At 38.1% G+C, this 27,806-nt stretch overlaps 1 protein-coding gene across 3 annotated transcripts; it reads right to left on the reverse strand.

Moving 5' to 3' along the window:
- Positions 1–1,465: 1,465 nt before the first annotated feature.
- LOC117421341 (uncharacterized) lies at positions 1,466–27,806 on the reverse strand. Of its 3 annotated transcripts, none has more exons than XM_059035306.1 (18): positions 27,717–27,806; positions 23,217–23,419; positions 22,384–22,539; positions 19,068–19,259; positions 15,935–16,126; positions 13,235–13,352; positions 10,652–12,409; positions 10,381–10,552; positions 8,698–8,822; positions 8,375–8,554; positions 7,693–7,778; positions 6,792–6,854; positions 5,137–5,228; positions 4,880–4,959; positions 4,162–4,250; positions 3,347–3,489; positions 2,820–2,922; positions 1,466–2,361 (listed from the first exon to the last, which is right to left on the reverse strand). In XM_059035306.1, the coding sequence occupies exons 2-18, from the start codon at positions 23,369–23,371 to the stop codon at positions 2,157–2,159; spliced, it is 3,909 nt and encodes a 1,302-aa protein (XP_058891289.1). In that variant the 5' UTR covers positions 23,372–23,419; positions 27,717–27,806; the 3' UTR covers positions 1,466–2,156. The 3 variants fall into 3 exon arrangements, with proteins under 3 accessions (XP_058891289.1, XP_058891285.1, XP_033891521.3); XM_059035302.1 differs by having other exon boundaries at positions 27,708–27,806; XM_034035630.3 differs by having other exon boundaries at positions 27,602–27,806.

A 27,806-nucleotide genomic window follows, 5' to 3' on the forward strand; every position in this document is an offset into this window, starting at 1 on the left:
ATGAAAAATAGTGATTTCTGGCCTACACCTGTGTTTTGGATGAAGGGAATCCCTCTTAAGGTTACCCTTTGTGAGCAACGTGAAATGCATCAAGAAAATAGCTATCAATCCAGTACTGTTATTGCTGGTGAAAGAATGACTCTGAATAAAGGAACTAGGAGCAAGTCTCTGGTAAACTGTGGATGTGACAAATGTAGGGGTGAGTTATCAATCATAGGGCCAAAACCCTGTCCTGCTGGGGGGCTCCCGAGTGGCGCATCCAGTAAAAGCACTCGCTAGAGTGCAGGATGCGCTCTATAGCCTGGATGTCGCGAGTTCGAATCCAGGCTATTCCACAGCCGACCGTGGACGGGAGCTCCCAGGGGGCGGGTTAGGTTGGCCAGGGTGTCCTCGGTTCACCGCGCACCAGCGACCCCTGGTGCCCAGAGCTGCGTTGTCCTCCGACGCTGTAGCTCTGAGGCGGCTGCACGGTGAGTCTGCAGAGTGTAAAGAAGCAGGCGGCTGACGGCACACGCTTCGGAGGACAGCGTGTGTTCATCTTCGCCCCTCCCGAGTCAGCGCAGGGGTGGTAGCCTAAAAATAATTGGGCATTTCAAATTGGGGAGAAAATAATAAAAAAAAATAATAATTGGCAATGACTAAATTAAAAAAAAAAAAGAAAAAAAAAAAAAACAACCCTGTCCTGCTTGTAGCCATATGGTTAAGCATTGTCGAATGCTATTTCAATGTGATGGCCCTGAAGGTGTGTCATTCTCGCATCTGAATATTAATCCAGATAATGTAAGACGAGTCGAATGTGTGAGGTGTGAAAATCAACATACTGTAAGATGGGCACATTTGTGTAAGCTGGAAGTATCCCTGCTAGATGTGTCCAGATATCTTGCAGGTATCAAGAAAAGGCTATTGTCCCTCATACCTGTGATGTGAAAAGATGGCTGGCTCGTCCTGTCCTGGCTTTCACAGAACTACTCAGAGCTGAACCAGAGAGAAGTTGGTATTATGCTTGTGGAGTAGTGGAGTAGTGGTTAGGGCTCTGGACTCTTGACTGGAGGGTCGTGGGTTCAATCCCTGCTGGGGGACACTACTGCTGTACCCTTGAGCAAGGTACTTTACCTAGATTGCTCCAGTCAAAAAACAACTGTATAAATGGGTAATTGTATGTAAAAATAATGTAATTGTATGTAAAAATAATGTGATGTCTTGTAACAATTGTAAGTCAACCTGGATAAGGGCGTCTGCTAAGAAATAAATAATAAGAATAATAATCTATGGTATGGAGTTGAAAGCGGCTGTGCACAAGAGAAGTCCACAGAATGTGAATGAACTGGAACAATTGAGTGTTGAAGAACGGTCAAAAACCACTAAAGAATCATGGCAAAAGTTCATTGACAAATATCCTTGCGGTAAGTGGTACGTGCAGGTGCAGGGGTAATGCAGTGCAGTAATGAAACACAGAGAGTTATAATCCAGTTTGAAACAGTTTTTAATTGTATCCGGGTCTGGTGACCAAATAATCTGCGGCAATACACAACAATGTGTAGTGCACAGAGTAAACAACAACAGGGTTGCAGTCCCAAATAATAAACACGAATATCCGTCCCACAATATACTAACACGGTCACCAGTCCTGGGTATGTGGAGGTCTCACAGGTCGGGAGGGAGATTTACAACCAAAACTCATTGTATTTGTCACAAGCCTAAATCGCTTAAAAGAGGTTATTGCTAAAGGTGCCTCAACTAGCTATCAATTTAATTTTTCTTGTCAGGGTATGAACACTTCTGAATCGGCTTTTTTTGGAGTTTCAAAAAAATTGTTTAAATAAATAATTCTAGACATCTACTAGTAATTTTCCTCATCCACAAAAGCAAAACATTTGCAACAAAGATTTTTCCTAAAACTTTTTCCTGAAAATAAGTTTCCATTGGGATATGTAAACTTTTGATTACAACTGTATATATATATATAAAAAACAACCTGATTGAACAATTAAAAAAATAATAAAAACGTATTTTGGATGGCGGGGGGTGTCTCCATCAGCTCAACAAGTCTATGCTCAGTGCTCACTGGAACACAGTCTTCATTCATCTAAATCTTGACAAAGTAACATGCAGCAGTACATGTTTTTCTTTAAAAGTTAAGTAGGCAAAGTCTTTCTTCACTGAAACAGACTGCAAGACTTTAGGACTTCAGTTGCCGATTTATATTGTAGGAGTTCTCTGTAGAATTGCTCAATATTTGTCTTTATTGCTTTCAAAGCAAGAGACCGTGGTTTGTTTTTGTAGCTCATGTGCAATAATTTGTCCGTCAGGTAATGAAGCCACAGAACATTTGTATGTGGGTTGTACTCACTCCAGCTGTTACTGAAAAAAAAAAAAAATCCACAAACAAATGTATTAACATTTAGTATATTTTAGGACACCCATCTGATCAAATTGGTTTAACCTAATCTAGATTAGCACCTTGAAGTGAAGATGTCAGAACATGTCAGCATGATGGTCTGACTAGCCAAAACAAATCTACAGCAGATTCACTGTCTGGCCAGTTACTGCATGTAAAAACAGATATGTAAAACATGTGCATATACACAAAAGGAAGTAACAGCAAGTATAACACAATTCAAACAAATTGTGATTCAGCACACCGAAAGGTCTCTCACACAGTACTACAACCAAGGTCTTTCTTATTTTCTTAACTGCCAATACCAGCTGTAAACTAAAACCTATTATTGACTCCTGCTTATGTGTTTTTATGAATTTCTTTGAAAAGGGAAGCTACAAGTCAGATTTATAAACACCAACCAGATAATTAAAAGGCTTACTTGTTTTCTTCTCTCATTTTTCGATAGATCTCAAACTGGTAGTCTCCCTGTCCCATAAAGAGTTGTTCGTCAGTTGAAATGTCACAGGAAACAGTCAGACCCTCTGAGGAACGGAAAAAAGGCTTAATATCACTTCTGATGGAAGGAATGTTTTACACCATGACAATACCCCTATATCAGATAAGCCAACAGTTTCAAAAGCTCAGCAAGGAAGTCATACACTTTTTTCCTATTATCAACGGGTTACTGTTGTTTGCATTGTGCTTCTAAATGCAAAATCAGAGAAAACCAGGAAAAAATGTATTAGCCAGTCTGCCAGCCAGGGAAAATTAATGAGAAAAGGTTAACTGTCTTTAGCCAATTCAAACAAACACAGCTTAATAGAAATATAATTAGTTTTATGTTGCTTTATCCCAAGAGCATTTGTTTTTATTTACCAATAAATATGCTTTGTTACTTGGGTTCTGAATTGAAAGCAATAAGTATTATTCAGCTCTCTAGTTTCTGCTTTTTCATTTGTTACCAACCAATTTCCAGCCTGGAGATTGTGTAGTCTATGATGTTTACATGAACGCCATTAGTCACGACATTATGGGTGGTCCCATTGATTGTATATTTCCCTTCCTTAAGGTTGGTCTTCTTCACCAGGATGTTGCCCCAATGTAAATCTCTTTAATTAAAAAATAAATTAAAAAAAAAGACAGGTTGGTTATTAAAACATCCCCACTATGTAGGTATATATCTAGGTAGCAGGTCCTGTTTTTAAAGTGTTGGAGTAGATTTTACGTTCTATAAATTGGTGCACCAGCTAGAAAAGTTTTGGGGCAGAAGATAAATGAATGTGTTTGTATAAATTGAAGGTTGCATGCTAATCTATTGGTTTGATTTATTTGGGTGTTGACTGTGGGAGGTTTGGGGTACTCGAGTGGAGTGTAAGATGACAGAGGACATTTGTTTTGCATTTCTGCAATGCTTTAACCTGAACTTGCGTGAGATTTATTTCTCTTGTATAGTACTGTAAATGTATTTTTTTATATAAAAAATAGATAGTTTGAAAAATAGAAATATCTGTATCTATAAAAAATATACTTGAACTTTTGCCAATGTGTAAACTTTTGGTCAAATTAAAAATCATCCCAATCACAGAGCGAATCCCTCAATCCACACAAATGAAAGCAGTAACAAGAGGTCACTGCAAGTTTAAACCACCCAGGGGCATGTTTAAGAATTCACACACTTTCTTCATTCCTTATACTTAATAAAAACTGACAAATCTGTTTTTGGCATATGTAGCTACTTCATGATTTTGAAGTTAAAAAAAAAAAAAAAAAGGATTACTTACCTATGTTCAAAACATAAAGCCTGTTCCGCAACAGCCAGTGATGCAGTAACCTGATGCAAAATACTTTTTGCCACAGCCAGTGAAGACAACTTTTACAGAGTGGAAAGGAGAGATAAAAGAAAACACATGAATAACTGCTCACTGAAGACAAGCAAGCTTGTCTTACCAGGGCAGCAGTATGGAGTAGTGGTTAGGGTTCTGGACTCCTGACTGGAGGGTTGTGGGTTCAATCCCAGGTGGGGGACACTGCTGCTGTACCCTTGAGCAAGGTACTTTACCTAGATTGCTCTAGTAAAAACCCAACTATATAAATGGGTAATTGTATGTAAAAATAATGTGTGAAAAATAATGTAATTGTATGTAAAAATGAATGTGATATCTTGTAACAACTGTAAGTCACCCTGGATAAGGGTGTCTGCTAAGAAATAATAATAATAATAATAATAATAATAATAATGCTACAGGAGTAGGCCATGTACCGACAAGGGGTTCAGCCATTCCCATGGAATGTACTGCATTTCCCAAAAAAATATTTTTGCATTTAAAATGGGGTTGGAAGGCAAGTAACTACCTACAAGTCTGACACACAGATAGAAAGACATGGAACACCCATTTACACCCACACTCTGAGACTCAGTAAATGCTAGCGAATGTCCTTGGCAAGTTTCACCGTAACTGGAGAAGTGGGGGTAATAAGCATTATGTAGGCATTACTTACCTTGCTTTGCATATTTTCAAGGTCAATGCCTCCAAATTCAAATGCTAGAATCAGGAAAAGCTGGTCTTGCTCAAAAAAATCTAAAAAATAAAATAAAAATATAACATGGTTAGGTTAAAGAACTGCCATGGAATCACATTTACAAATGCAGCACAACTTGCAGGATCACAGGCCTGTTTGTTAAATATTCAGCGACACATACAAGCCCTTTTGGCAAAAGATTGATTGAAAAATAAACTAAACTAAAACAATCTTACCTGGACGATCATTTTCAGAGTTTCTCCGTTTGTCAAATTTGTCCCAGGCTTTCAGAAGTGGTTCTGGATATAACCCTTTAGCACAATGCAAACTTAACAGAAAAAAACACAAGACAGAAACCAGTTAAAATACATAAAACAAGCAACGACAACATAATATTCTCTGATAACTCTTTCACATTATCACTGCGTCCTGAATATATAGGCTCATTTGTTTCATATCGTTATCTTTAGGTAATGTGAAAAAAAAGTGTTAATGTTTAAATGTTCTATGAAATCAACTGAAGAAACCAAACTGCCACATCTGTATTAAAAGTCTATGGTGTTTGGCAGCTGAAAGCAAATGTGACAACTATGTGGTGGCACTTAGTGATACACTGATAAGAGTATCAGGACCCCCTGACTTTTAAAGGTCTTCCTAAAATCTGACTAGTGGTTCCCAACAGTCACTGTATGCATAATTGTACCATTATAGTATTCCATGATGCCTTCTTTCAAAATTTGATTCATTACTCCCTTTGACCTTTATTTGACCATGATCTTGATTTGATTTTATCTATTTATCTATGATAGCTAGATAATGTAAACCAGCCATATTGCTTCCAGTACAGATGCCTGGAGACCCTTGGCAATCTCCATGCCAAAAGCCATCAGTATCACAAGATCATCCACCTCAAGAACGCAGATCGTAGAGAAGTATCTAAAGTTTTCAGAAGACAGAATTGCTAACTCTTTCAATCAAAAGAGAGTGCTTCCCTTTTATTTGGTCTGGAAAAAGTCACAAAAGACAAAACAAGCTTAGGCTTGTAGTACAATCTGTTCAAACCACTCCCCCCAGAACAGACCCTCTCATTTTAGAAGAAGCTTTGGTACAGAGCAATCGCAGCCCTAAAAGCTGTTCCTTGCAGGTTTAAGAACTTTAAAACGCAGAATACTAAAACTTTACTTACATATATTTTCTTTACTTTATTTAAAGCTTTAGAAAATATTAAACTATATTGTTATTTCTTTAAATTTGGTTGTTACAGGATTTGATTAATTTTAGATCGTTTTTTATTTGATCTGTTTCAGGGCGTAAAAATACTGTGTGTGTATACGCCCTTTTATCCAAAACCATGTGTAAGCATAAAACCCTCCCTATAAACCCCCCACAACCGAAACAAATAATTATAAAATCAGTCTATATATATATTATATATATATATATATATATATATATATATATATATATATATATATATATATATATATATATATATATATATATATATATATATATATTATACAAGACATTATTCATAATATTCATGGTTCATTAAAAAGGACACAAAGGTCAAAGGGAGTAATCAATCACATTTTCAAAGGCGGCATCATGGTATACTCTTACCATGTAAATTTTCCTATCTAGGGATCCATTTGATAATGCATATCTTTTTTTTTTTGGCAGGGCAACTTCTCAAACACCAGAGTTCACACAAACATTTTAAAATGTACAAAACTTATTAAATCATGACCAAAGGAGCTATAACTAAGTGTGATGGGCTACACAAGGTATTTATACATGGACATGATATTTTGTCATTACTGAATGTAAAAAAAAAAGGATTAATGGAATGATTTAAAAATATTAAACATAGAACAAAGAGTGCACTTACTCATGCAAAGTAATGAAGCCGTCAGTTCTGTTTTTTTCCATTTTACTCAAGTTGCTCAATTCTCTAAATGGAGGTTAAATAATCCAGGATTATTTATAAAAAATAAAAATAAAAAAAAGTCTGACTTTGATATTTCCTAATTTATATTACTTATACATTAACTATTAACACATTTATTTTCGGAAAAAAAGGTATATAAATAATGGACACTGATTAAATGTTTTTGGTTTCTTTTTAATCACTCGATCATTCATCCTTGACCATGACACACTTGAGTGGCTATGACTGAAGCATATGCACTTAATCACCTAATTAGTGAGACAGTTGATTGGACACTGGATATAGAGTTATTTAAGCTGTTGAATTGCAAGCTTGAATAAAAGCAATAAAGAAAAATCACAGGAAAAAAAAAAAAAAAAAAAAAAACACAAAACAATGCCACGTCTGTCGAGAGCAGCTCCTTCATGCAATCGGCATGTTGGAGGCTGGACTAGGGCAGCGTACTGTGGCTCGCTGTCTTGGGTGCTCACAGCCAGCAATTTCAAACCTGGCGAGACGGTATAACTATACACACTCGGTCAATGACACGAACTGGGAGACCAAGAGTCACAACACCTGCCATTTTGCAGCATCTTCGTGATGTCAATTGTTATATATAATACACATACCGTCATGAAATATTTTAAGAAATGTTACAATAAACTTGATGAATGTAATGCCAAATGTTTTCACTACAAGTCTCTCAATTTCTTGAAGTATAATATGTAGTATGATGGGTTTATGTCATTTGTCAATACTGTTCTTCCTCCCAAAAAAAAGATACAGCATCTACTTAAAAACATACATTTTTACAATTTACTACTCTTTTTTGCAGGGCTCAAAACTATTTTGAAAAACATACTTTGATACAATTACTTCGTGGAGAATTTCACCAAATTTCTTCTGCATTTCTCCATTCCTCGTCGGCTCCCCCTCAATAGGAATGATCTGAAGATAAATGGAGATGGTAGCGTTACACTTCCAAATGCTAGCTGTGTTGCCTTGTCCGTTAACCATTATTACCAAGGGTTAATGCAAAACCAGTATCTTTCACACCACAGGTGACACAAAATATAGGCTTGAATCCTATTCTGATATTTCTTTGTGCGATAACTAGGGAATTGACCAATCAGAGACAGCTTCAATGCACAGTGTCCACCAGGGTGCATCAGTTCCCAAAATGACAGGAAGAAAATTTAATGACAAAGATTATCGGAATTTTGAAGACAGTGATAATATATGGGAGTCCATTTCAAAGGAACTGGATAAGCCTGGTATGTATGACTTATTGCCATACATGTTGAAATACCGTCAGAGAAGACCCTCAATTTCTATATCATGTTGTCGAAACTGTACCAGTCTTGGTCATAGTTTTGCCAATAGCAATTTTTAATAGATCTGGCAGTTTTCAGACCTGTCACACCGTGCCTCTTTCACTTCAGGTGCACGTTGCCATGTTGCTGTGGAAGTATCTTGTCGCCTGATGAAAAAAATGGCATTGCAGCCGGTGTGTAGCGAGCGGTCTTTAGTTTCAAAAAATTTACCTTTAAAGCTACAAACTCATTGTTGTTGTTTGTCATGCAAAACACTTCTCCAAAGGCTCCTTCACCAATCTTTATACACGACTGCATTTTGTGGAGGGGTATACATTCTTCAAAAGATAAAGGACCATCCTGCTGGCATTCCTGAAACAGCTTCTCTGCATCCGAGATATCCAGGGGATTCTAGAACAAGAGGATTTAGGCTGTGTTAGTTCAGACTTTGAAGGAATGTCACAAACAGACGAAGCATTTTATTATAAAAAGGGCTGCAACATTTCAGCTTTGGTCCTACCTAACAAATGCTGACCCCACCTTCCCAAGCTTACCAGGACTGGGCCTTCTGCACCAGAAAGTAGTTTCTGAGATTTGTTTGAACGCGGAGTTACATTTCCTAGATCCTTTTTGGAAACAGCTGGGTTGGAAAGGTTCGATTTATCTGGTGTTAAAATAACTGGAAGAAAAAAATAAATAAATAAATTTATATATATAAACACACACAGTGAAATCCATTTATAAGAATCACTGATAAGAATCAACCACATATAGTGATCAAAACCAGCAGTGTGGTGTAGTGGTTAGGGCTTTGGACTCTTGACCGGAGGGTCGTGGGTTCAATCCCAGGTGGGGGACACTACTGCTGTACCCTTGAGCAAGGTACTCTACCTAGATTGTTCCAGTAAAAACCCAACTGTATAAATGGGTAATTGTATGTAAAAATAGGGGGCAAACTGACTACATGTAATACGGTACTTAATCAAGTGCAATGACGTGTACAGCCAATAAAGCTTTTTGACTGCACCACTGCATTGTGCAGGTATGATTTTTTGTGTTCTTTGTTAGTGAAAATTTGTTTCAATGAAGTGAATACAGATTCATTGAATACCTACCGAGTACAGCTGTGTTATTGTGGGAAATGCATGTAGAGGGAGTGGGATTGTGGCGTGGTGCAGAGAGGGGCCATTACTCATAACTCCGCACAGCATTTAAACTAGGCACCCTCATGAGACGATAGCGTCTCAACTATACTGTAGTAAAATAGGATTCTGCAGCCTTGAATAAACATAATCATATAAACAAGCTGCTTACCCACGAGGACTTGTTTGAATTGTTTTAAATGTATTGTCCTCAGTGATTGAGCACCATTGACACTTGTATACTGTATTTAAACTGCTGACGCATGGAGGTGGTTTTGCTAATTGTAATGTGGTGTGGCCGAGGGCAGTGTAAATGATCAGGCTGGAGTCTTGATTTACAGTTTAAAACCGGTGTTGGTTTTATTTTACAGTGCAGTGGGGAAACAACCGCTAATAAAACAAGAAAGCAAAAGAAACTTAGCTTCCAGTTGGAGCACTAAGTAAGCAATACTTTGTGTGGTCCCTGTGTATACATGTGGGAACTCATGACATCTAGTGGTCAACCCATTACACTGCAGGAAACAAAACTAATTCTCAAACTAACATATTGATTCAGCAGCACTTCACCACAGTAATCATATCGGTCCCCTTTTAAGAATCAAATCATCCGAGACGGATGTGATGCTTATAAAACTGAGTGCATATATATTTATATATATATATATATATATATATTATATATATATATATATATATATATATATATATATATATATATATATAATTATTTATTTCTTAGCAGACGCCCTTATCCAGGGCGACTTACAATCGTAAGCAAATATTATATATATATATATATATATATATATATATATATATATATATATATATATATACACATACACACACATTTACGTTAATTGGTTTCTAACTGTTAAATGTAAGTAATGCTAAAATAGGATTTTTCAATAAAGGGTTAGCTTGCACCTACGGATTGTGTCATGCATAAATACTGAACTTCAAAACAGTAATGTTCAAACACAAATGACTACACTTGCTCACATAGACCTCATAATTGATTTATTTTAATTTCCTTTTTTGGTACTACCTTCCCAATTGCTTGTCAATACTGAACTTACAATCAATATGAAATACCTTTCATCTTCTTGTGAACAGAAAGTGATGCTTTGAGTCTTGACCAGTTATGGGTGTTAAGAGTTTGCGGACTAATATTTTGCAAAAATGACGACATTTGGAAACACTCTTTCCTCAAAGGGGTCACAGGTGGCATCTGGTCATTGGCATCATACAAACTGCCCATGTTACCCTATGGGTTCCAAAAAATATATATATATTATTTTTTTCTGCTATGTCATTTTGTAAAATCAGCACAATAACTTCAGCATGCATGAATCATTTTGCTTACCATAGACCGTTCTGGGGTATGAAAAGACCTACAACTGAAATCAGCCAGTGAGTTATCTGCATTTCCAGCTACCAACAAGTGATTTGCAAAGTGCTTGCTAAGTTTCTCTTTTTGCGTGTTTCCATTTTTGGTCCATCTGTTAGTGCTAAAGCCACTGATGCAGGCTTCTTGCCCAGTTCCTGGTTTTTCCTTCGGTATCCCTTGGGTCCTAACTCTCCCTGAGACTGTCTTTTTGGATAGAGAGTCAGCATGGTTATTTCGGGATTCAGAGGAATCAGACGAGGTGCTCTCTGTTTTTGCAGCCTCAGGTGCATCAATTTTCTTCTTTTTAAAGCCACTAAGCAATCCAAAAGGGTGCTGTGCAGACAACCTTCTGCACAAGGTCAAATCCACATTAAACCTGCTTCTACTTCCTATTTCCTTTGTCTGGGCAAACTCTGGTACTATACTATCAGCAACAGGGCTGGTATGAACAGCAGTATCTTTATTATGAAGTGAGTTTTTACTGGAATGATTCCGAATTGTGTCTGGTAAGTTACATTGCTCAGTTAAAACAGTCTTCTCAATCTGAAGACTGCAGTATGCAAGCTCTTGTTTAAAATCAACACTCTGACGATGGTTTAAATCTCCAAGCTTGTAAATATCAATTGGTAACTTTGCACGTTGAAGTACAACATCAGGCTGTGAGACGATACATCTTTCCATGAGCTGTTTATTCTTCTCAGATGATACAAAAGTAGGAGGAGAATTGTCCACTGTGATGCTCAAGACAAAGGGGTTTCTTTTAGGTGTTATGTTTTGTTGTGCAGCTACAAAAATATCCATACCACCCAAGGACACAGTATTTTTAACATATTGTGGTGTAACATCCAAGCAGTGCCTTTCTTCCTGAACTTTAACATCACCTGCCTCTGATGAAACAGTCTGCCCACTTCTCGACTCAGAGTTCTCTGTCTGGAGTTCATGGCATTCAGGCTTCTCCAGATTACTTTGCAAATTATGCTTCACCAAATGCTTAGGTACGTCTACACGTTTCAGTAGTACTACAGGCCGAGAGACATTCCATACCTTATTTACCTGTGCAACGAGTGACTGTAGAGGAGTCTGTGCCGACACAAAAACAACAGAATCGTTCACACTACTGGACTGATCTGAAAGACTTCTTTCAGGTGTTTTTGGGGTGAGCATTTCCTTGTTTGTCCTGTTTGGGTGAGAAACTACAGAATCCTCATAAGTCTCTGAAACCTCACGATTTTCAATATTGTGCTGCATAATTTCGAAACTGGGCATCTCATTTTGAACAGAGGCACATTTGCTGCAGTTTTTTAATTCAGAACCACTTCCTACCAGGACTTTCAATTCACTCCCCTCCAAAGAAAGAACATCCCTGTCTTCCTCCATATTGGTTTTGCAAACTTCCTCCGTTTCATTGTTGCTAAAGGAGATCTCACATAAGGACGGCTTGCTGAGTTTGTAACAGGTCTGGCAAATGGCAGATGTCTCGCTGGGCAGACGTGGCCGCTTGTAAGACCTTGCTTTCAACACGCTGCCAGTTGTACTATTGAAAGAGGCTGCACTTAAAAGAGGTTTTTTCTTTTTAGAGTTTGAAAAAAGGCTTGACATCTCTGAACTTGTCTTCCCCAGCAGTGATTGGTGTTTGTATCTTGCATGCGTCCTCTTTGCAATGAATTGGGACGAAGGAACAGGGTTTTTCTGAAAATCTTCAGAGGAATTTAAAGTGTTACGTGAAAGACAGACCTATAAAGCAAAATAAAAGAAACAGAATATAAGCAAATGCATAAATGCATCTCACAAAATCACTGCTGTCACTTCCCTTAAATAAGAAATTAAGTTGAATTTTTCCAGTTTGCAGCTAACTACAAAGAGTGCTAAGTAATGTATACTGAGCATCAAAAGAAACTTATTACTTATATTTGGTTAGAATTCACTGAATGTGATCAAAAAATGAAAAACTGTTTCAGAGCAGATCCAGGGACTTTTTATTGTGCGGATTAACAATTGACGTTGCAAAGATGCTGCAAAATGATCTGTCAATCTTGGGCAGGTGTTGTGACTCTTGGTCTCCCAGTTCGTGGCCTGTCATTGACAGAATGTGCCTGGTTATACCGCCTCGCCAGGTTTAAAATTGCTGGCTGTGAGCACCCAAGACGACGAGCCACAGTACGCTGCTCTAGTCCAGCCTCCAACATGCCGATTGCACGAAGGCGCTGCTCTCTTGACAGACGTGGCATTATTGTTTTTTTTCTGTGATTTTCTTTATTTCTTTATTTTAGTCAAGCTTGCAATTCAACAGCTGAAATCACTCCATATCCAGTGTCCAATCAACTCTCACACTAATTAGGTGATTAAAGTGCATATGCTTCAGTCACAGTCACTCAAGCGTGTCATGGTCAAGGATGAATGATCGAGTGATTAAAAAGAAACCAAAAACATTTTATCAATGCCCGTCATTCATATACCTTATTTTTTAATGTGTTATAATAGTGATAAGTTTCTTTTGATGCTCGGTATAAATTTATTTCTCTGGTGCTTTTGCTGTTAAATATTAATTTATATTCTTACGCTCTGGCATTTCACTGGTCTTGTTTTTATGACCCCCTCATTCTCATTGGGAGAATTTTTGTGGTCTGTGACAAACGTCTCAAGAGGAATTGGACGGACAAACGATGATGCAGCAGACCTTTAAAAGACAATACAATTGTTAAAACATCCAAAAATATATTTACCTGATGAACCCATTTATTCTGCCCAAAAATGACATGAACCAGTACATTTACTGTATGTCAATATGATATTCCTGCATGCATTTTAAGTGGCATTTACTGTTACTAAGAATACATCACTGTGGTCACAGCTTTCACAAAACCCGTGAATTTTGCCATTTGTTTCCACGCATCTTGAAAATAGGAAGTGAGCAATCCTTTGAATTGACAGCAGTGCAAAGTTAAAGCAGTTAGTAAACAAAGGTGAATACTTACACAGAACTATAAAAAAGTAAAGTGGCGAAATTAGGTTCTGTATACAGTGTCACGACATGTAGAATACCACATATGAATAACAGGCTATACTAACAGTTATAATGACTACTTGATTTTTCATGTGCCTCTTTTCTGTCATATTCCAGGGGCCGGTTATAATGAAGGGATCTGATCTTGCTCCTGTGACATGTTGGGTTGTACTTAAAGGATCAGCGTTGATCCTGATCAGTTTAAGCTCCAATTTTGATCCTGTCAATCTATAGCTTTACAAACCTACTGCCAACCACCCGATTATGTAGCTTTTAAAACATTTTAAAAATTGCTAAACCGTTACATATAAAAGAGTTTATAGGTTTTTGTAATTTTAGTATGTTAAATATTCTTCTTAGAGCTGGTGGTCAAACTTTACTGACTGAGTGTCTATGAATGGTGTATTTGTGTATTCTGTATATATTTTTTCTTTGAGGTTTAGACTTACGCATATTATTTTTTCATTTGTATGTGTGAGACTTCCACAGTTTAGACTTTCCAGGTCTTTGCGTGACTCCCTAGAAGTCTGCAGTAGTTTTTCTAGCAACAGAATGTTGTGACAAAAGAAAAAAAAAAAAAAAAGTACTTTTACGACAGGCAAAGTATAACGGTAAAACTTGTTGCCCCTCACACAAATCTTGTTGTCCAAGGCGTTGGACGATATGAATTGCACACCCCTGTATGTATGCATGCAATTTATTATATTATAATGCCATCACACTTACACTAGTATTCTCGTTATAAGGCAGAACACAAATAGCAGAGTCTCTTAACTATGGCTCCAGACTACAGTATTATAAAAAAGGGGGAGCACATACATATTTTATATATATATATATATATATATATATATATATATATATGATAATTTAAATATATCTTCATGAATGCAAGTTCAATATATTGTAGCGACCGGGTCAGTTCAGGTTGGCAGAGTAGTGGTCCACTCTCTTCTCTGTGTGCGAGGGGACTGACAGAGCGTGATTTGTTGTTTTTGTGGTGTGGAACGTGTTTAATTAATAAAGTATTTTTGTTAGCTCCTGAATCCCGTCTCCTGCTTTGAGCCTCAAGACCAGGGGTAGTTACAATATTTTATTCACGTATATCACCTTAACATTAACCACGGAAGTCATTTTGATGGGTTGAGGTTTTCAAATTTAAATTACTCTGCATGTCTGAAAGTTATGTGGTTGTCCGTTTAGGAAGTTATAAGCCCACCCACCTAGCAACAAAACCCGTAATTGACTGACTTTAATACATGTTTTTATTTTGAATATCACACACACACACACACACACATTATCTATCTCTATATACACACACACACAATCCTGTTAGCTCGTTTTTGCTGTATTTAAGCTTAGTTTACAACTATTGGATAGTAAATTCTAAACAAAAACCACAATTGGCCTACATTTATTTTATTATCCACCAAAACGCCAATCAATACTTTGCATCGACGAAAGCAACCAATCCTGGACCTGCAACTGCCAAAATTAGCCAATCACAGCCCGTCAGCATCTTCCAACAGTAATAATGTCCAGTAATAATGCTAAATTCAGATATCTGGCTCTGTTCAGATAAACTATGAGCTGCTCTGGACAAGTAAAAAGGGTAGTTGTTTAATAAGTATTTTTTTTCTCTAATGCGGGTGATCCTTTATGAACCTTTTCCTAAAACTTCAGTGGAAGGGTACCCGACGAATTATTACAAGTTCAAGACAAATGAAGGTTTCAAAGTTTTTTTGTTTTAAAAAAAAAAAAGAAAACAATGACAAAATTGTTTTCTAACAGAGATAATGCCCTCTTGATGAAGGCTCTACCATATGGTAGGTGGCCTTGACTTTCGTTAGCGCCTTCGCCTTCGGCTTGGGGTGCATAACTCCAGTCTCGGTCAAGTACCACACGATAGCCGTCAGACAGGCACTATCCCTCAATTAATGAAAAGGATATTGTTGTAAAATTCTCAATTTATAACCAGAGCATTTATTTTAAATTAAATTTAAGTATTCAGATTTGTTATTTATTTATGTCGGACAAGGAATACATGTTAATCAAAGGTAATCATATTCCTGTTGTTGTCAGATCTCATCTGTGATCATTCCATGAAATTGTGTTTTTACCTGCGACTGATGTGATTGTTACATATTTTTAGTGACAAAACCCTATCCTTTATTACATTAAGGATGTTCCCACATATAAGAAAAGGCAGAAGACAACCTTTTTGGCTTGTTTAAGAAATTAGCAAATCCAACCTGCCGACTGTGGCTCTTTGATCCCTGGCATCAACTGTACTTTCTTTCCCATGAATGGCAATGGAATCGTCCAGGCAATCATCTACCTCCACATCATTAGATTCATCGGTACTGCTCAGTTTCATCCTTGACAAAGCGCTCTGCTTTGCATTCCTTGGAAGCCTTGCAGAGGATGTACCCGCTTTACTCTGCCTAAACAAAAAACAAAACAAAAATACAAAATTATTTTCAGGTCACTAAACAGTACTTGATCATTTGTTAAACAACAATGTCTGTGACCTACATCCCTCGCCATGGTTGTAAATACAAAATGAGCTCACCATGACCTACATCCACTGTGTGCACATGCAGACAGACGTCACCATATGCCCACACATACCGATTCTTTCAAAAACATTTTCTAATGAATTCCATTTGCAAGTTTAAAATCAAAATTAGACAAGTGGTTCTATAGATACTGTGAACGAGCCTTGTGGCTCGGGTTCGTTTCGCCCTTTTAAAGTACAGACCTAGACACAGAGATGGAGGTTCTGAAAGTGCTTACGAGCTAAAATTTAATACAAAATAAACGAAACAGAAAACAAAAACCTAGCTCTCAATGAGCACTAACTACCACAGACAGGAACATACACTAATACGCCGGACAACTAAGCTGTTTCCCAGACTAAATAATAAAAACAAAAAAAACAGAGAGTTTCACACAAAACACTCAAAAAGGCCTTCACTACCTTTTCTGTTACGGCTGTATACATGCACACAGACGAGCTTCTACACACACCTCAGCAACCCTGCACAAACTGGCTGCACGCTTTTTAAAACCTGCACCTGGCACTCATTTACAAGTGTTACCAGATGCGGGTGATAATTAACACAAAACCCATTAACTACACGTTTGCACGTGTTTTTAGCAGGGAGGATATTAACTCCCTCCCTGCCTGGTTACAATACATGTAAAACTGTAAAGTCTAATAAGTGCTTCAACTACCTCCAGCAGATGCACATTATCAGCAGGAGACATTATTTATTGAACAGTGCTTGCATTTTACTTTTAGAATGGGGGTGGGAATCCAACTTTGGAGAGGCAGACTTTAAAAAGCCCTGACCTGAAACATGTAACACAGCCAGCTCTTATGTTTACATGTTACCACTTATTTTTTCAGTATTATTATTATTAAGCAGACACTTTCATCCAAAGCGACTTACAGAAATTAAACAAAATATAAAAAAGTATATAAAAGTTACAGGCAATAAATGCAAACACACAAACATACAAAATAAATAAGGAAAATACTAAAATATATATAAATAGGAATTTACAAATACAGGTTGAATGAGTGGGTTTTGAGAAGACAGTGGAAAGCAGTAAAAGACTGAACAGGTCTTGAAGATAACTGGTAGCTGCTTCCACCACAGGGGGACAAGGGAAGAGAAGGAGCAAGCACGGGAGGAAGGCGAGTGAAGAGAAGGAGCGAGCGCAGGAGGAAGGCGAGTGAAGAGAAGGAGCGAGCGCGGGAGGAAGGCGAGTGAAGAGAAGGAGCGAGCGCGGGAGGAAGGCGAGTGAAGAGAAGGAGCGAGCGCGGGAGGAAGGCGAGTGAAGAGAAGGAGCGAGCGCGGGAGGAAGGCGAGTGAAGAGAAGGAGCGAGCGCGGGAAGAAGGCGAGTGAAGAGAAGGAGCGAGCGCGGGAGGAAGGCGAGTGAAGAGAAGGAGCGAGCGCGGGAGGAAGGCGAGTGAAGAGAAGGAGCGAGCGCGGGAGGAAGGCGAGTGAAGAGAAGGAGCGAGCGCGGGAGGAAGGCGAGTGAAGAGAAGGAGCGAGCGCGGGAGGAAGGCGAGTGAAGAGAAGGAGCGAGCGCGGGAGGAAGGCGAGTGGAGAGAAGGAGCGAGCGCGGGAGGAAGGCGAGTGGAGAGAAGGAGCGAGCGCGGGAGGAAGGCGAGTGAAGAGAAGGAGCGAGCGCGGGAGGAAGGCGAGTGAAGAGAAGGAGCGAGCACGGGAGGAAGAGTGAAGAGAAGGTTCCGTTTACTATATTTAATGCACCACAGCAATCAGTCATATTTTTGATATATTTCCAAACCATTCTGAGCGCTAAATTTAGTGAATGACAATTTTTGGTGTAACACCCAAAATAAAGTAGCCCAAAAAAATGTAGTTGGGAGCCCTGTATTTGGTTTTTTATTTGGGTAGAGGGAGGGTTTTAACTAGGGCTGCAACAAAAGGGTACATTTTGACCTTCGAAGGTTCGGAACATATTACGAACTTGCATAATTTACTGGTCACGTCATTAAAGCTACTTTTTTGTATTTGATTGAAATTCCTATTTTACAGGTAATCCATATAAATGGAATAAAACAAACATTCATATGTAGTTTAAAATACATTATATAGAATAGTTTTGTAAAAATACATGTTTATTTACACATAAGTGATGCTGCTTACGATATACAGTAAGCTTGCACTGCAGCAGCACCAAATGCAGAAGACAAAGCTTATTTAACAGTCACCATTCCAATCAGGTTATAATAATAATAATAATAATAATAATAATAATAATAATAATAATAATAATAATAATATAAAACGTAAGCTTGTCAAGTGACCCCGGAGATTGGCTGTGCCTACATGATACATCAACAGACTCTTGCACAGTTTGCATTCAACTTTTTTGGTTGTCTGGGCATTTAACAAAAAAAAACCCCAAACAGCTAAGGGGTTTCAAGACATTTCATTCAAAACAGCTTACGCTATGCAACGCTTTGCTGTTGAGATGGCGAACAAAGAAATTAAAGGTTGCCTCTGGATAATACGAGCTGGAGGGTGGAGGGTGCTCAGTTTTCTAAATTAATTATTGTTAGCGTATTTTTTGTATGTTGCAAACATATTCTACCAGAACACTTTTCTTACACTGTCTTGTACTCTAGGTATTCAGTGGATATTTTACTGAAGCACTAAACAGCACATCTCTTAAAGGGGGGGGGTGGGGGGGGGGGTTCTGTCTGTAAATTGCAAATTTGAAAACTGACAATCACGCATATAATGCAAGTCCTATTGAGGATGAGTGGGTTTATTGGAAGCTGTCTGTGTAATCTGTATTAAGCTGCATCAGACATTTTTTGGTTGTTCTTTGTTGACAAATCCAACCTGCTGACTGTGGCTCTTTGATCCCTGGCATCAACTGTACTCTCTTTCCCAGAACTGGCAAAGAAATCTTCCAGACGATCATCTACCTCCACATCATCAGATTCATTGGTACTGGTCAGTTTTATCCTTGTCAAAGCTCTCTGCTTTGCATTCCTTGGCAGCCTTGCAGAGGATGTGCCCGCTTTACTCTGCCTAAACAGGAGAACAGGGAGAACACACTTTAAAATTTGATTTGCATCAGTACTTCAATAGCATGTTGAATAAAAAGTGCACTTATATACAGGATAAGGGTCAGTGTGGAAGCACTGGGCGAGGTAAGGAGAGAATAAAGATTCTGCAGCATTTAATCTCCTAAAAAATATTGAACAAGTCTATAAATTGGCAACAAAAAGGGCAAGGCCAAAATGGCCTTCAGTTCAATAAATCTGTAGAGTGCACCAAGGCCACTAAACTTAAGTCAAGGCCAAAGTCTAGGATGTGGTGTAATTGATATAAAGCTAAATTTCCTAAAGTCTTCAAATCAAAATGTAGCAATGACTAATGAAAAAGTGTTACAGTATTAATAAAGAAAGAAAAAGTCAGTATGTTGGTTAAGTAAGCAGTAACCCACAACAGGGTGTGCGGGAAGACATAGGGTTATCTTACACACACCTGGGTGTTGTGAGGCACAAGTGTCGCTTGTAAATATAAAACATTAACATTAAAACTTTAAATTAAGTTTTACGTAATGCATCATTCAGCCAGTGCAAAAAAGGATTATTGTCAAGTACATTTCTCATATATATGTGTTTTTTTTCATATATATTCAAGTTTTATCCTTTTATTTTTTTTTAGTGTAGTTTGAAAAAACTAAAAAACTTAAACTGCTTATTTACTTTTGTCATACACTGTCCATTTGTTGTTAAGATCCAACACAACCGATCTTAGACACTGCAGTCTGGGGCTTCCTAGGAATGATCGCCATGGTCAAACAGACAGAGATTTTTAGATAGTAAACAAAATAAATCCACGAAATTGATTAATCTTCAGAGGCGATCCGCCTCTAGCCTTGCATAAGACAATTCTTAATGTCTGCATGGTTATGTGATCTTGTTCCGCCAATCACTGCGTTTAATTTATCCAAGTCATTATCATTGTACTTATTTGAATATATAATAAATTGATTCACACTTATGCTTGCACTGAATCCTGCACTACACTACATATTGTGTTTATGCACTACTCTAGTGACACTTAACAGCAGTAGTGGCACCACTGAAGAAAAACACAACTTTTCTGTTTTTGCATCAGTGTAAATTCTGCAAGTAGGGCTAATTTAGTGTTTTTTTCTGTGATCGCGAGGGACTATTTAATAGCATACAGTACTGTGCAAAAGTTTTAGGCAGGTGTAAAAAAATGCTGTAAAGTAAGAATGCTTTCAAAAATAGACATGTTAATAGTTTATATTTATCAATTAACTAAATGCAAAGTGAGCGAACAGAAGAAAAATCTACATCAAATCAATATTTGGTGTGACCACCCTTTGCCTTCAAAACTGCATCAATTCTTCTAGGTACACTTGCACACAGTTTTTGAAGGAACTCGGCAGGTAGGTTGGCCCAAACATCTTGGAGAACTAACCACAGTTCTTCTGTGGATTTAGGCAGCCTCAGTTGCTTCTCTCTCTTCATGTAATCCCAGACTTGATGATGTTGAGATCAGGGCTCTGTGGGGGCCATACCATCACTTCCAGGACTCCTTGTTCTTTACGCTGAAGATAGTTCTTAATGACTTTCGCTGTATGTTTGGGGTCGTTGTCATGCTGCAGAATAAATTTGGGGCCAATCAGATGCCTCCCTGATGGTATTGCATGATGGATAAGTATCTGCCTGTACTTCTCAGCATTGAGGAGACCATTAATTCTGACCAAATCCCCAACTCCATTTGCAGAAATGCAGCCCCAAACTTGCAAGGAACCTCCACCATGCTTCACGGTTGCCTGCAGACACTCATTCGTGTACCGCTCTCCAGCCCTTCGGCAAACAAACTGCCTTCTGCTACAGCCAAATATTTCAAATTTTGACTCATCAGTCCAGAGCACCTGCTGCCATTTTTCTGCACCCCAGTTCCTGTGTTTTCGTGCATAGTTGAGTCGCTTGGCCTTGTTTCCACGTCAGAGGTATGGCTTTTTGGCCGCAAGTCTTCTATGAAGGCCACTTCTGACCAGACTTCTCCGGACAGTAGATGGGTGTACCAGGGTCCCACTGTTTTCTGCCAATTCTGAGCTGATGGCACTGCTGGACATCTTCTGATTGCGAAGGGAAGTAAGCATGATGTGTCTTTCATCTGCTGCAGTAAGTTTCCTTGGCCGACCACTGCGTCTACGGTCCTCAACGTTGCCCGTTTCTTTGTGCTTCTTCAAATGAGCTTGGACAGCACATCTGGAAACCCCTGTCTGCCTTGAAATTTCTGCCTGGGAGAGACCTTGCTGATGCAGTATAACTACCTTGTGTCTTGTTGCTGTGCTCAGTCTTGCCACGGTGTATGACTTTTGACAGTAAACTGTCTTCAGCAACCTCACCTTGTTAGCTGAGTTTGGCTGTTCCTCACCCAGTTTTATTCCTCCTACACAGCTGTTTCTGTTTCAGTTAATGATTGTGTTTCAACCTACATATTGAATTGATGATCATTAGCACCTGTTTGGTATAATTGTTTAATCATACACCTGACTATATGCCTACAAAATCCCTGACTTTGTGCAAGTGTACCTAGAAGAATTGATGCTGTTTTGAAGGCAAAGAGTGGTTACACCAAATATGGATTTGATTTAGATTTTTCTTCTGTTCACTCACTTTGCATTTAGTTAATTGATAAATATAATCTATTAACATGTCTATTTTTGAAAGCATTCTTACTTTACAGCATTTTTTCACACCTGCCTAAAACTTTTGCACAGTACTGTATATCAGGGGTACTCTATTTTAGTGAAGGTCCAGAGCACAATTCTCACTTTTACTCATTTTTACTATTCTGTCTTCTTTACTGTCTTGTTACTACAGAGTTCTTTCCCTGACAACCATAGAATTGTATATGTGTGTGTTAGAAGAGCCAAACATTGTGTAGCAAACAAAACTGAACTGAAAAAGTGAATTAAAAATAAAAACACCTTACAAATAAAGTAATTTCACATTCAGTACATTTATAAAATCGTCCGCCGTTAATTTCAAGTCCAGGAAAAATATTCTACTAATAGTAGTAAAAGGCTAGGTTACAGACAGATTTCACAAATTACCAGCATCGTCTTTGCTGACATTTTGGTAAAATAATTAATGCCAACCTGCTGACTGTGTCCTTTCTGGCAGCAGCATCACCTCTATTTTCTTTACCAACACTGAAGATGGAGTCCTCTTCCCAGTTGTTGTTAAGAAATTTTAGAGCTCTCTTTTTAGCATTTCTTTTCGGCCTAGCAGCAGCAGTACTCTGCTTTCTCCACCTGAAGTTCAAATTAAAAGTACAGATTTTTTAGTGGCAAAAAACACAAAACCATCTGTGAATCCACAATGATCTATGAAATAGCATCCCATGCCAAGTCAACCAAGCGATTTCCAAGATCAAAAACACTGGTCCTCTGATTTCATTTAAGGCTGAGTGACATGTATTGGTTACATTACTCTTGTTTTAGCTTCATAAAAGGCTGATTGAAAACAACAGACTTTCAGTCATTCACTCAGGTACACATTGTGGACTGGTAAATAAAAATAATACAGTAGAATACCGTTCTAAATACAATCAAAATACAATTGTTTTCTGTGTGGCTGTCAATGTGACTGCTCCCGGGGCTTTTAGGTATAATGCAATACATCTCCTTTATTTCTGCACTCCCGCGTTTCATGCTTTGTGAGAATATTTAATTCATATGGATAGAAAGGTACACGAACGCACAGCCCCATATGTGTTACACAACTGGAGAAAATTACATTTTAAAACCGAAAACCGACAAAATGACCGCAGTGGGGCTTCTAATGTTAAGTGAGCCCTCCACCCCCCAACCCTGAAACATACTAGATTTCAGTAAAGTACCTCTATCTGGCAATTAAATGTAAAAGGAAAAAGAATAAAAAGCAAATAAAAAAAAAAGTGAGAAAATATTTGTATATAAAATCAACTCACCTTTTTCTTCCTGGATTTATATTGCAGTTTTCTTCAGCACAGATGGACAGATCTGAAGAGGATGAGCTGGTGTCAGGGGAGAACCAGGGATCAACTTTCCGCATTCGTTTGCCATATGTTTTTAACTCCTGGAATGGCTTCATCATTGAGTTCATTTTGCAGTTTGGACTGTCACATCAGTTGAAGTGCACTGCAAAAATATCCTTTTTTAAAAGAAAAAAAAAAAAAACATGCACACGAATTATATAAAATACTATAAATCATCACACCAGAGTACAACTCCATCACATATTCAAAAGAAACAGACCAATTGGGACAGAACAGGTAAACCCTCTACATTAAATCAGGGGCAAGACGAATCTGGGGTATCAGGTAATGTCAAATAATGTGCCAACATCGACCGAAGAGAACAGGGATGGGCTAGGGCAGGGGTGCACAATTCCAGTCCTGGAGGGCCGGTGTCCCTCCTGGCTTTTGTTCCAACCTTGCCCTAATTACTTAATTGGACCAATTATTACCAATTATTGGTCTAATTAAGTAATTTAGAGCACAGTTGAAACAAAAGCCAGGAGGGATCCGGCCCTCCAGGATTGGAATTGTGCACCCCTGGGCTAGGGGGTTACTTGATGCAAAATTCAGCCATGTATTCATTTCAAATAATCCGGCTTTGTAAACATCACAACACAATTTGAATTGAGAACACCTGTGAACGCAGCGCTGGGTGACCTAATCACGTCATTTCTGAGACTGAACAATATAATAAACTAAATTAACCCTGTGCGGTCCTATATAACTGTCCTTAACCTTTCCGGTCCGATGTCAAACCCTGTCCGACATCATTATCAAAAAGGCGTCACACAGGTCCGTAGTTTTTTCTCTGAGCAATACGCATAGTCCCTTCACCACAGACATAACACGGACATAAACCTATTTGAGATTATTTTATAGTAATAAAATAATGACTTGGATCGCATTATTGAGGAGTTTGGTGATACATCGAGTGATCAGGAGATGATTTATCAATATGCACGTCTATGAAGAGATATGTGATAAATACAGCGAACAAGGAGTGGGGCGGGGCTGGAGATGCAGTACTGAGTGTCCTGTTGATATGCAGTGCCTTTTAAACCTGTTTTACTGTGAATAAAATAACTTTTAAACTGTGCGTGTAAAATTAAACAGTTCATGTGATAATGAATATGACCTGACCTGTCTGACAGGTGCTGAATAAATGGACCGCAAAAGGGTTAAGGACAGTTCACACACTACAGGGTGGTCGTCAGACCCGTTGAGACTAACTCACGTGTTTGTGGGTTCCAAAATTTTAGGGGGGAATGGCAAAAAAGGCACTTTTGCACATAACAAACTATATACCGTATTACTTCAATTTCACGTCGCTGCATTTATTTTAAATTCATAAAAATGACTGCGGCCCTTAATAATACTGTAGCGATCTTGGTTCTCGCTGGCAGGCGCATCACACAGGTCGAGGCAACCCACACGGGCAGAGGGCGGGCAAAAACCTGGGACTTCTCGCACGAGAGCATAGCGCCAACACCGCTTTACAAGGATCGTATATCGGATTACGTCACCTACCAGCCCTACTGCTGCCTGCCCCCGTGCACGCTACAATACTATGCTTTAAAACGATGCAATATTTTATTAAATGATTTAAAGTATTTAGAAACTGCGCCATGAGGGACTCCGATCTGCAGCACTATATACTCGCGTGTTTTTTGGGGGCTTGAATACAGTACATTTACTGACAGTTAACGAGAGCCTATTAGATGGGAGTTGAGAGATCAGGGTACTGTACCAGCGAATCAGGAGTGTGTATCGGTTGCTATGGGGCGGGACAAGAAGAGGAGAGAGATTGGTAGTTGAGTGTGATGCAGTTGTTCTTAAAAAAATATTACCTCAATTGTATATCAGTTTGATTTCTGTTATACTACTCCGTTTTTTTTTCTCACTGTAAATTTACCTGCTTGTTTGTAATTATCTGCAAGAGAAAGCGAAACTAAATCTTCTCCTAGATAGTCAGCAAGTTTTTTTTTGTTTGTTTTAATATAATTGTACAGGACTGAGTGAAATTCCAGTTGAATAAAAAACAAAACTAAACCCCCTACAAGAAGATATCTTCAGCCTGCTTTCGGATAGCGCTTAGAGTGACCAGCTCTAAGTTCCTCTGAGTTTAAGTTTTCACCATCCAAGCTGACGACGAGGTAAACAGACAGCCCTTGTTTTATCCCCTGCTGTGTTGGCACTGAACTCTGCTGGAAAAAAATGGACGTGAAGGACTGCTGTGCTGTAAGTAGTTCATCTTGGGTTGTCTGTCGGGACTGTGTACTATAAAATAACATTTGCTTACTAAGGTGGGTGTGCATTAGTTTGTATTACATGCTGGATTGAGGTTGCAGTCTCTTCAGGGGTGTCATGCACATAGGCAGAGTTGCGCGTTTCTTTCTTTATTCTTTGAGCAGGGGTAGAAAAAATTACCTTTACATTTCTTTATTGAGAGCGGCGTTTATTCCAGGGCGGCATCTATTAAAAAGCTGATATCTGAGTGAGGCGTTAATTCGAAGTAATGCAGTAAAATATATACCGTATCATTATTCACAGTGGTGTTGCTTTAAAATAAGCTGGTTTCAGGAGACCTAACAGCTGTCCATCACTGTGAGAGAGCACTCTCCATTGCTTTTGCCACTGCCCGACGTGGTTTTTGCATGCAGAAGAAAAGGGTTATTTTTAACCAGGGGGTGTAGTATCTCAGCTATTAAAACACCTTTTATTTTATTGAAAAATAGCTGTAAATGAACAATTGTACACGTTCCAGCAAACATATTAAAATATCAAATTCAACAGAATAGAAACCGTATTCAGGAAAGTAAAAATTTGCCCATAATACAACAATCTACAATGACATACCGGTAGCTTAAGGCACAGCATGCGCTGCAGTACCTATTGTTTAACGGCAAAATTATTAATTTAAAACATATATCTGACATTTATGTATTTTAATAACATTTTACAGGACGTTGCAATATATCCATACAGTGTCAATCCGAGGTTGGAAAAACCACAGTAAACCTACTGCTGGATGGACTGACTGCAACATGAGTTAAATTAAGCCACTGCTGGCAAGTTGAAATTGAAAACCCCTTTTTGTCCCGTCTTTTAAGAATCATTTGCAGATTTAAAACTCAATTAAACCAGTTGAACGTTGTAATTCACTTATCAAGTGGACACAATTTTTGCTACGCTGCAATTAACCCAATGTGTTTTTTTTTGTTTTTATCGTCTCTCCTGTCTCAGTGGAATAAAAATACAGTAAATAGAGGGGGAGATACTTTAATTGTATTTGTTAAATGTAATCGCTGGCAACAGTAGTGAACGTGATGCTTTATTCGAATCATACTGAATAGCTAATGAAATACATTTATATTAGTATTACTATTTTACAGATATCGTTTGCTTTTAACAGTTGTCTTTTTTTAAAGTATGAATTTGTTTTGTCAAACATGCAGTTTGCGTTACAAGGTCCGTTGTAAAAATGTAACACACTGAATGATTACTCAGCCGTTAAATAGCATTACTAACAGTGTGAAAAAGCATTATGCGGAACAACGTATTTATTAATAAAACATCATATTTTATTAAACAAACTGCTAAATGTGAATATTAAAGGGGTGCACAATTGCACGGGATGCAGTGTCTCATCACATAACATGCGCATGCGTGGTAAAGCCAACGGCGCTGAAGGCTACACCGGCCCTGGCTGTGGTTGTCCACTGGAGGAGATTTTTGTATGCAGTTGTCCCTAGACAAAGCACACCGTGCTTAAAAGGCATTTACACTGTTTTATATAATATAATTTATAATACACACACATTTTTGCAATACTTAAACTGGAAACAACCAATCAAAAAAAAAAATTCACGACGAACAAGACAAAACCAGGTCACCTTAAAGTTCTACAATTATATATATATATATATATTATATATATATATATATATATACACACACACACAACTGTACCCAATGTATAGCATGTGACAAATGGTATTATACTATTTTTTAACACTAAAAACAATTTAAAGGACCAAAAACAGCATAACCGTACCAGATTTCCGTTTTGTTTTTAGCGTGCGTACCACTTTTTTAACGCATACCTGAAAAATAACACTACGCTTGTACTTATTAACATTCAAAAAGCATGAGGAAGTAATTGAACTACAAGATTTCCGAGATTTGCATAAGCAAAAAACAAAACGTACAAATTATTTTAGCGGTTTCAAAACTAAAAACAAACTGGAAGAATAGGTAGGTCCAAATGTCTCCAATATTACTTACTACACAACGCCACGTTTAAAGTTTTTACTTACTCGACTTACAGTCCCATAAAGTGGATTCAGGCGCTACTACCTTTATTATCATAAATAATATTTAAACTGTTTCTAAACAAATTAAACGATAACATAATTCGCTCACAGTTCTTACTTCCTAGTCCCGCCGCTGTTTGAAATCAGCCCATCCTACTGTTTTGGGGATTGGTTATACAAAGATACTCGACTCCGCCTTACGTCCGTC

The sequence above is a fragment of the Acipenser ruthenus genome, chromosome 1 (assembly GCF_902713425.1).
Source record: "Acipenser ruthenus chromosome 1, fAciRut3.2 maternal haplotype, whole genome shotgun sequence".
NCBI lineage: Eukaryota > Metazoa > Chordata > Actinopteri > Acipenseriformes > Acipenseridae > Acipenser > Acipenser ruthenus.

Excerpts from the sequence above, each read along its gene's own strand:
- LOC117421341 (XM_059035306.1), bottom strand. The coding sequence starts at position 23,371 with ATGAACTCAATGATGAAGCCATTCCAGGAGTTAAAAACATATGGCAAA. Across the intron at positions 10,553-10,651 it reads ATACCCCAGAACGGTCTATG|GGTAACATGGGCAGTTTGTA; the intron begins GTAAGCAAAATG and ends TGGAACCCATAG. Across the intron at positions 2,362-2,819 it reads AAAATGAGAGAAGAAAACAA|TAACAGCTGGAGTGAGTACA; the intron begins GTAAGCCTTTTA and ends TTTTTTTTTCAG.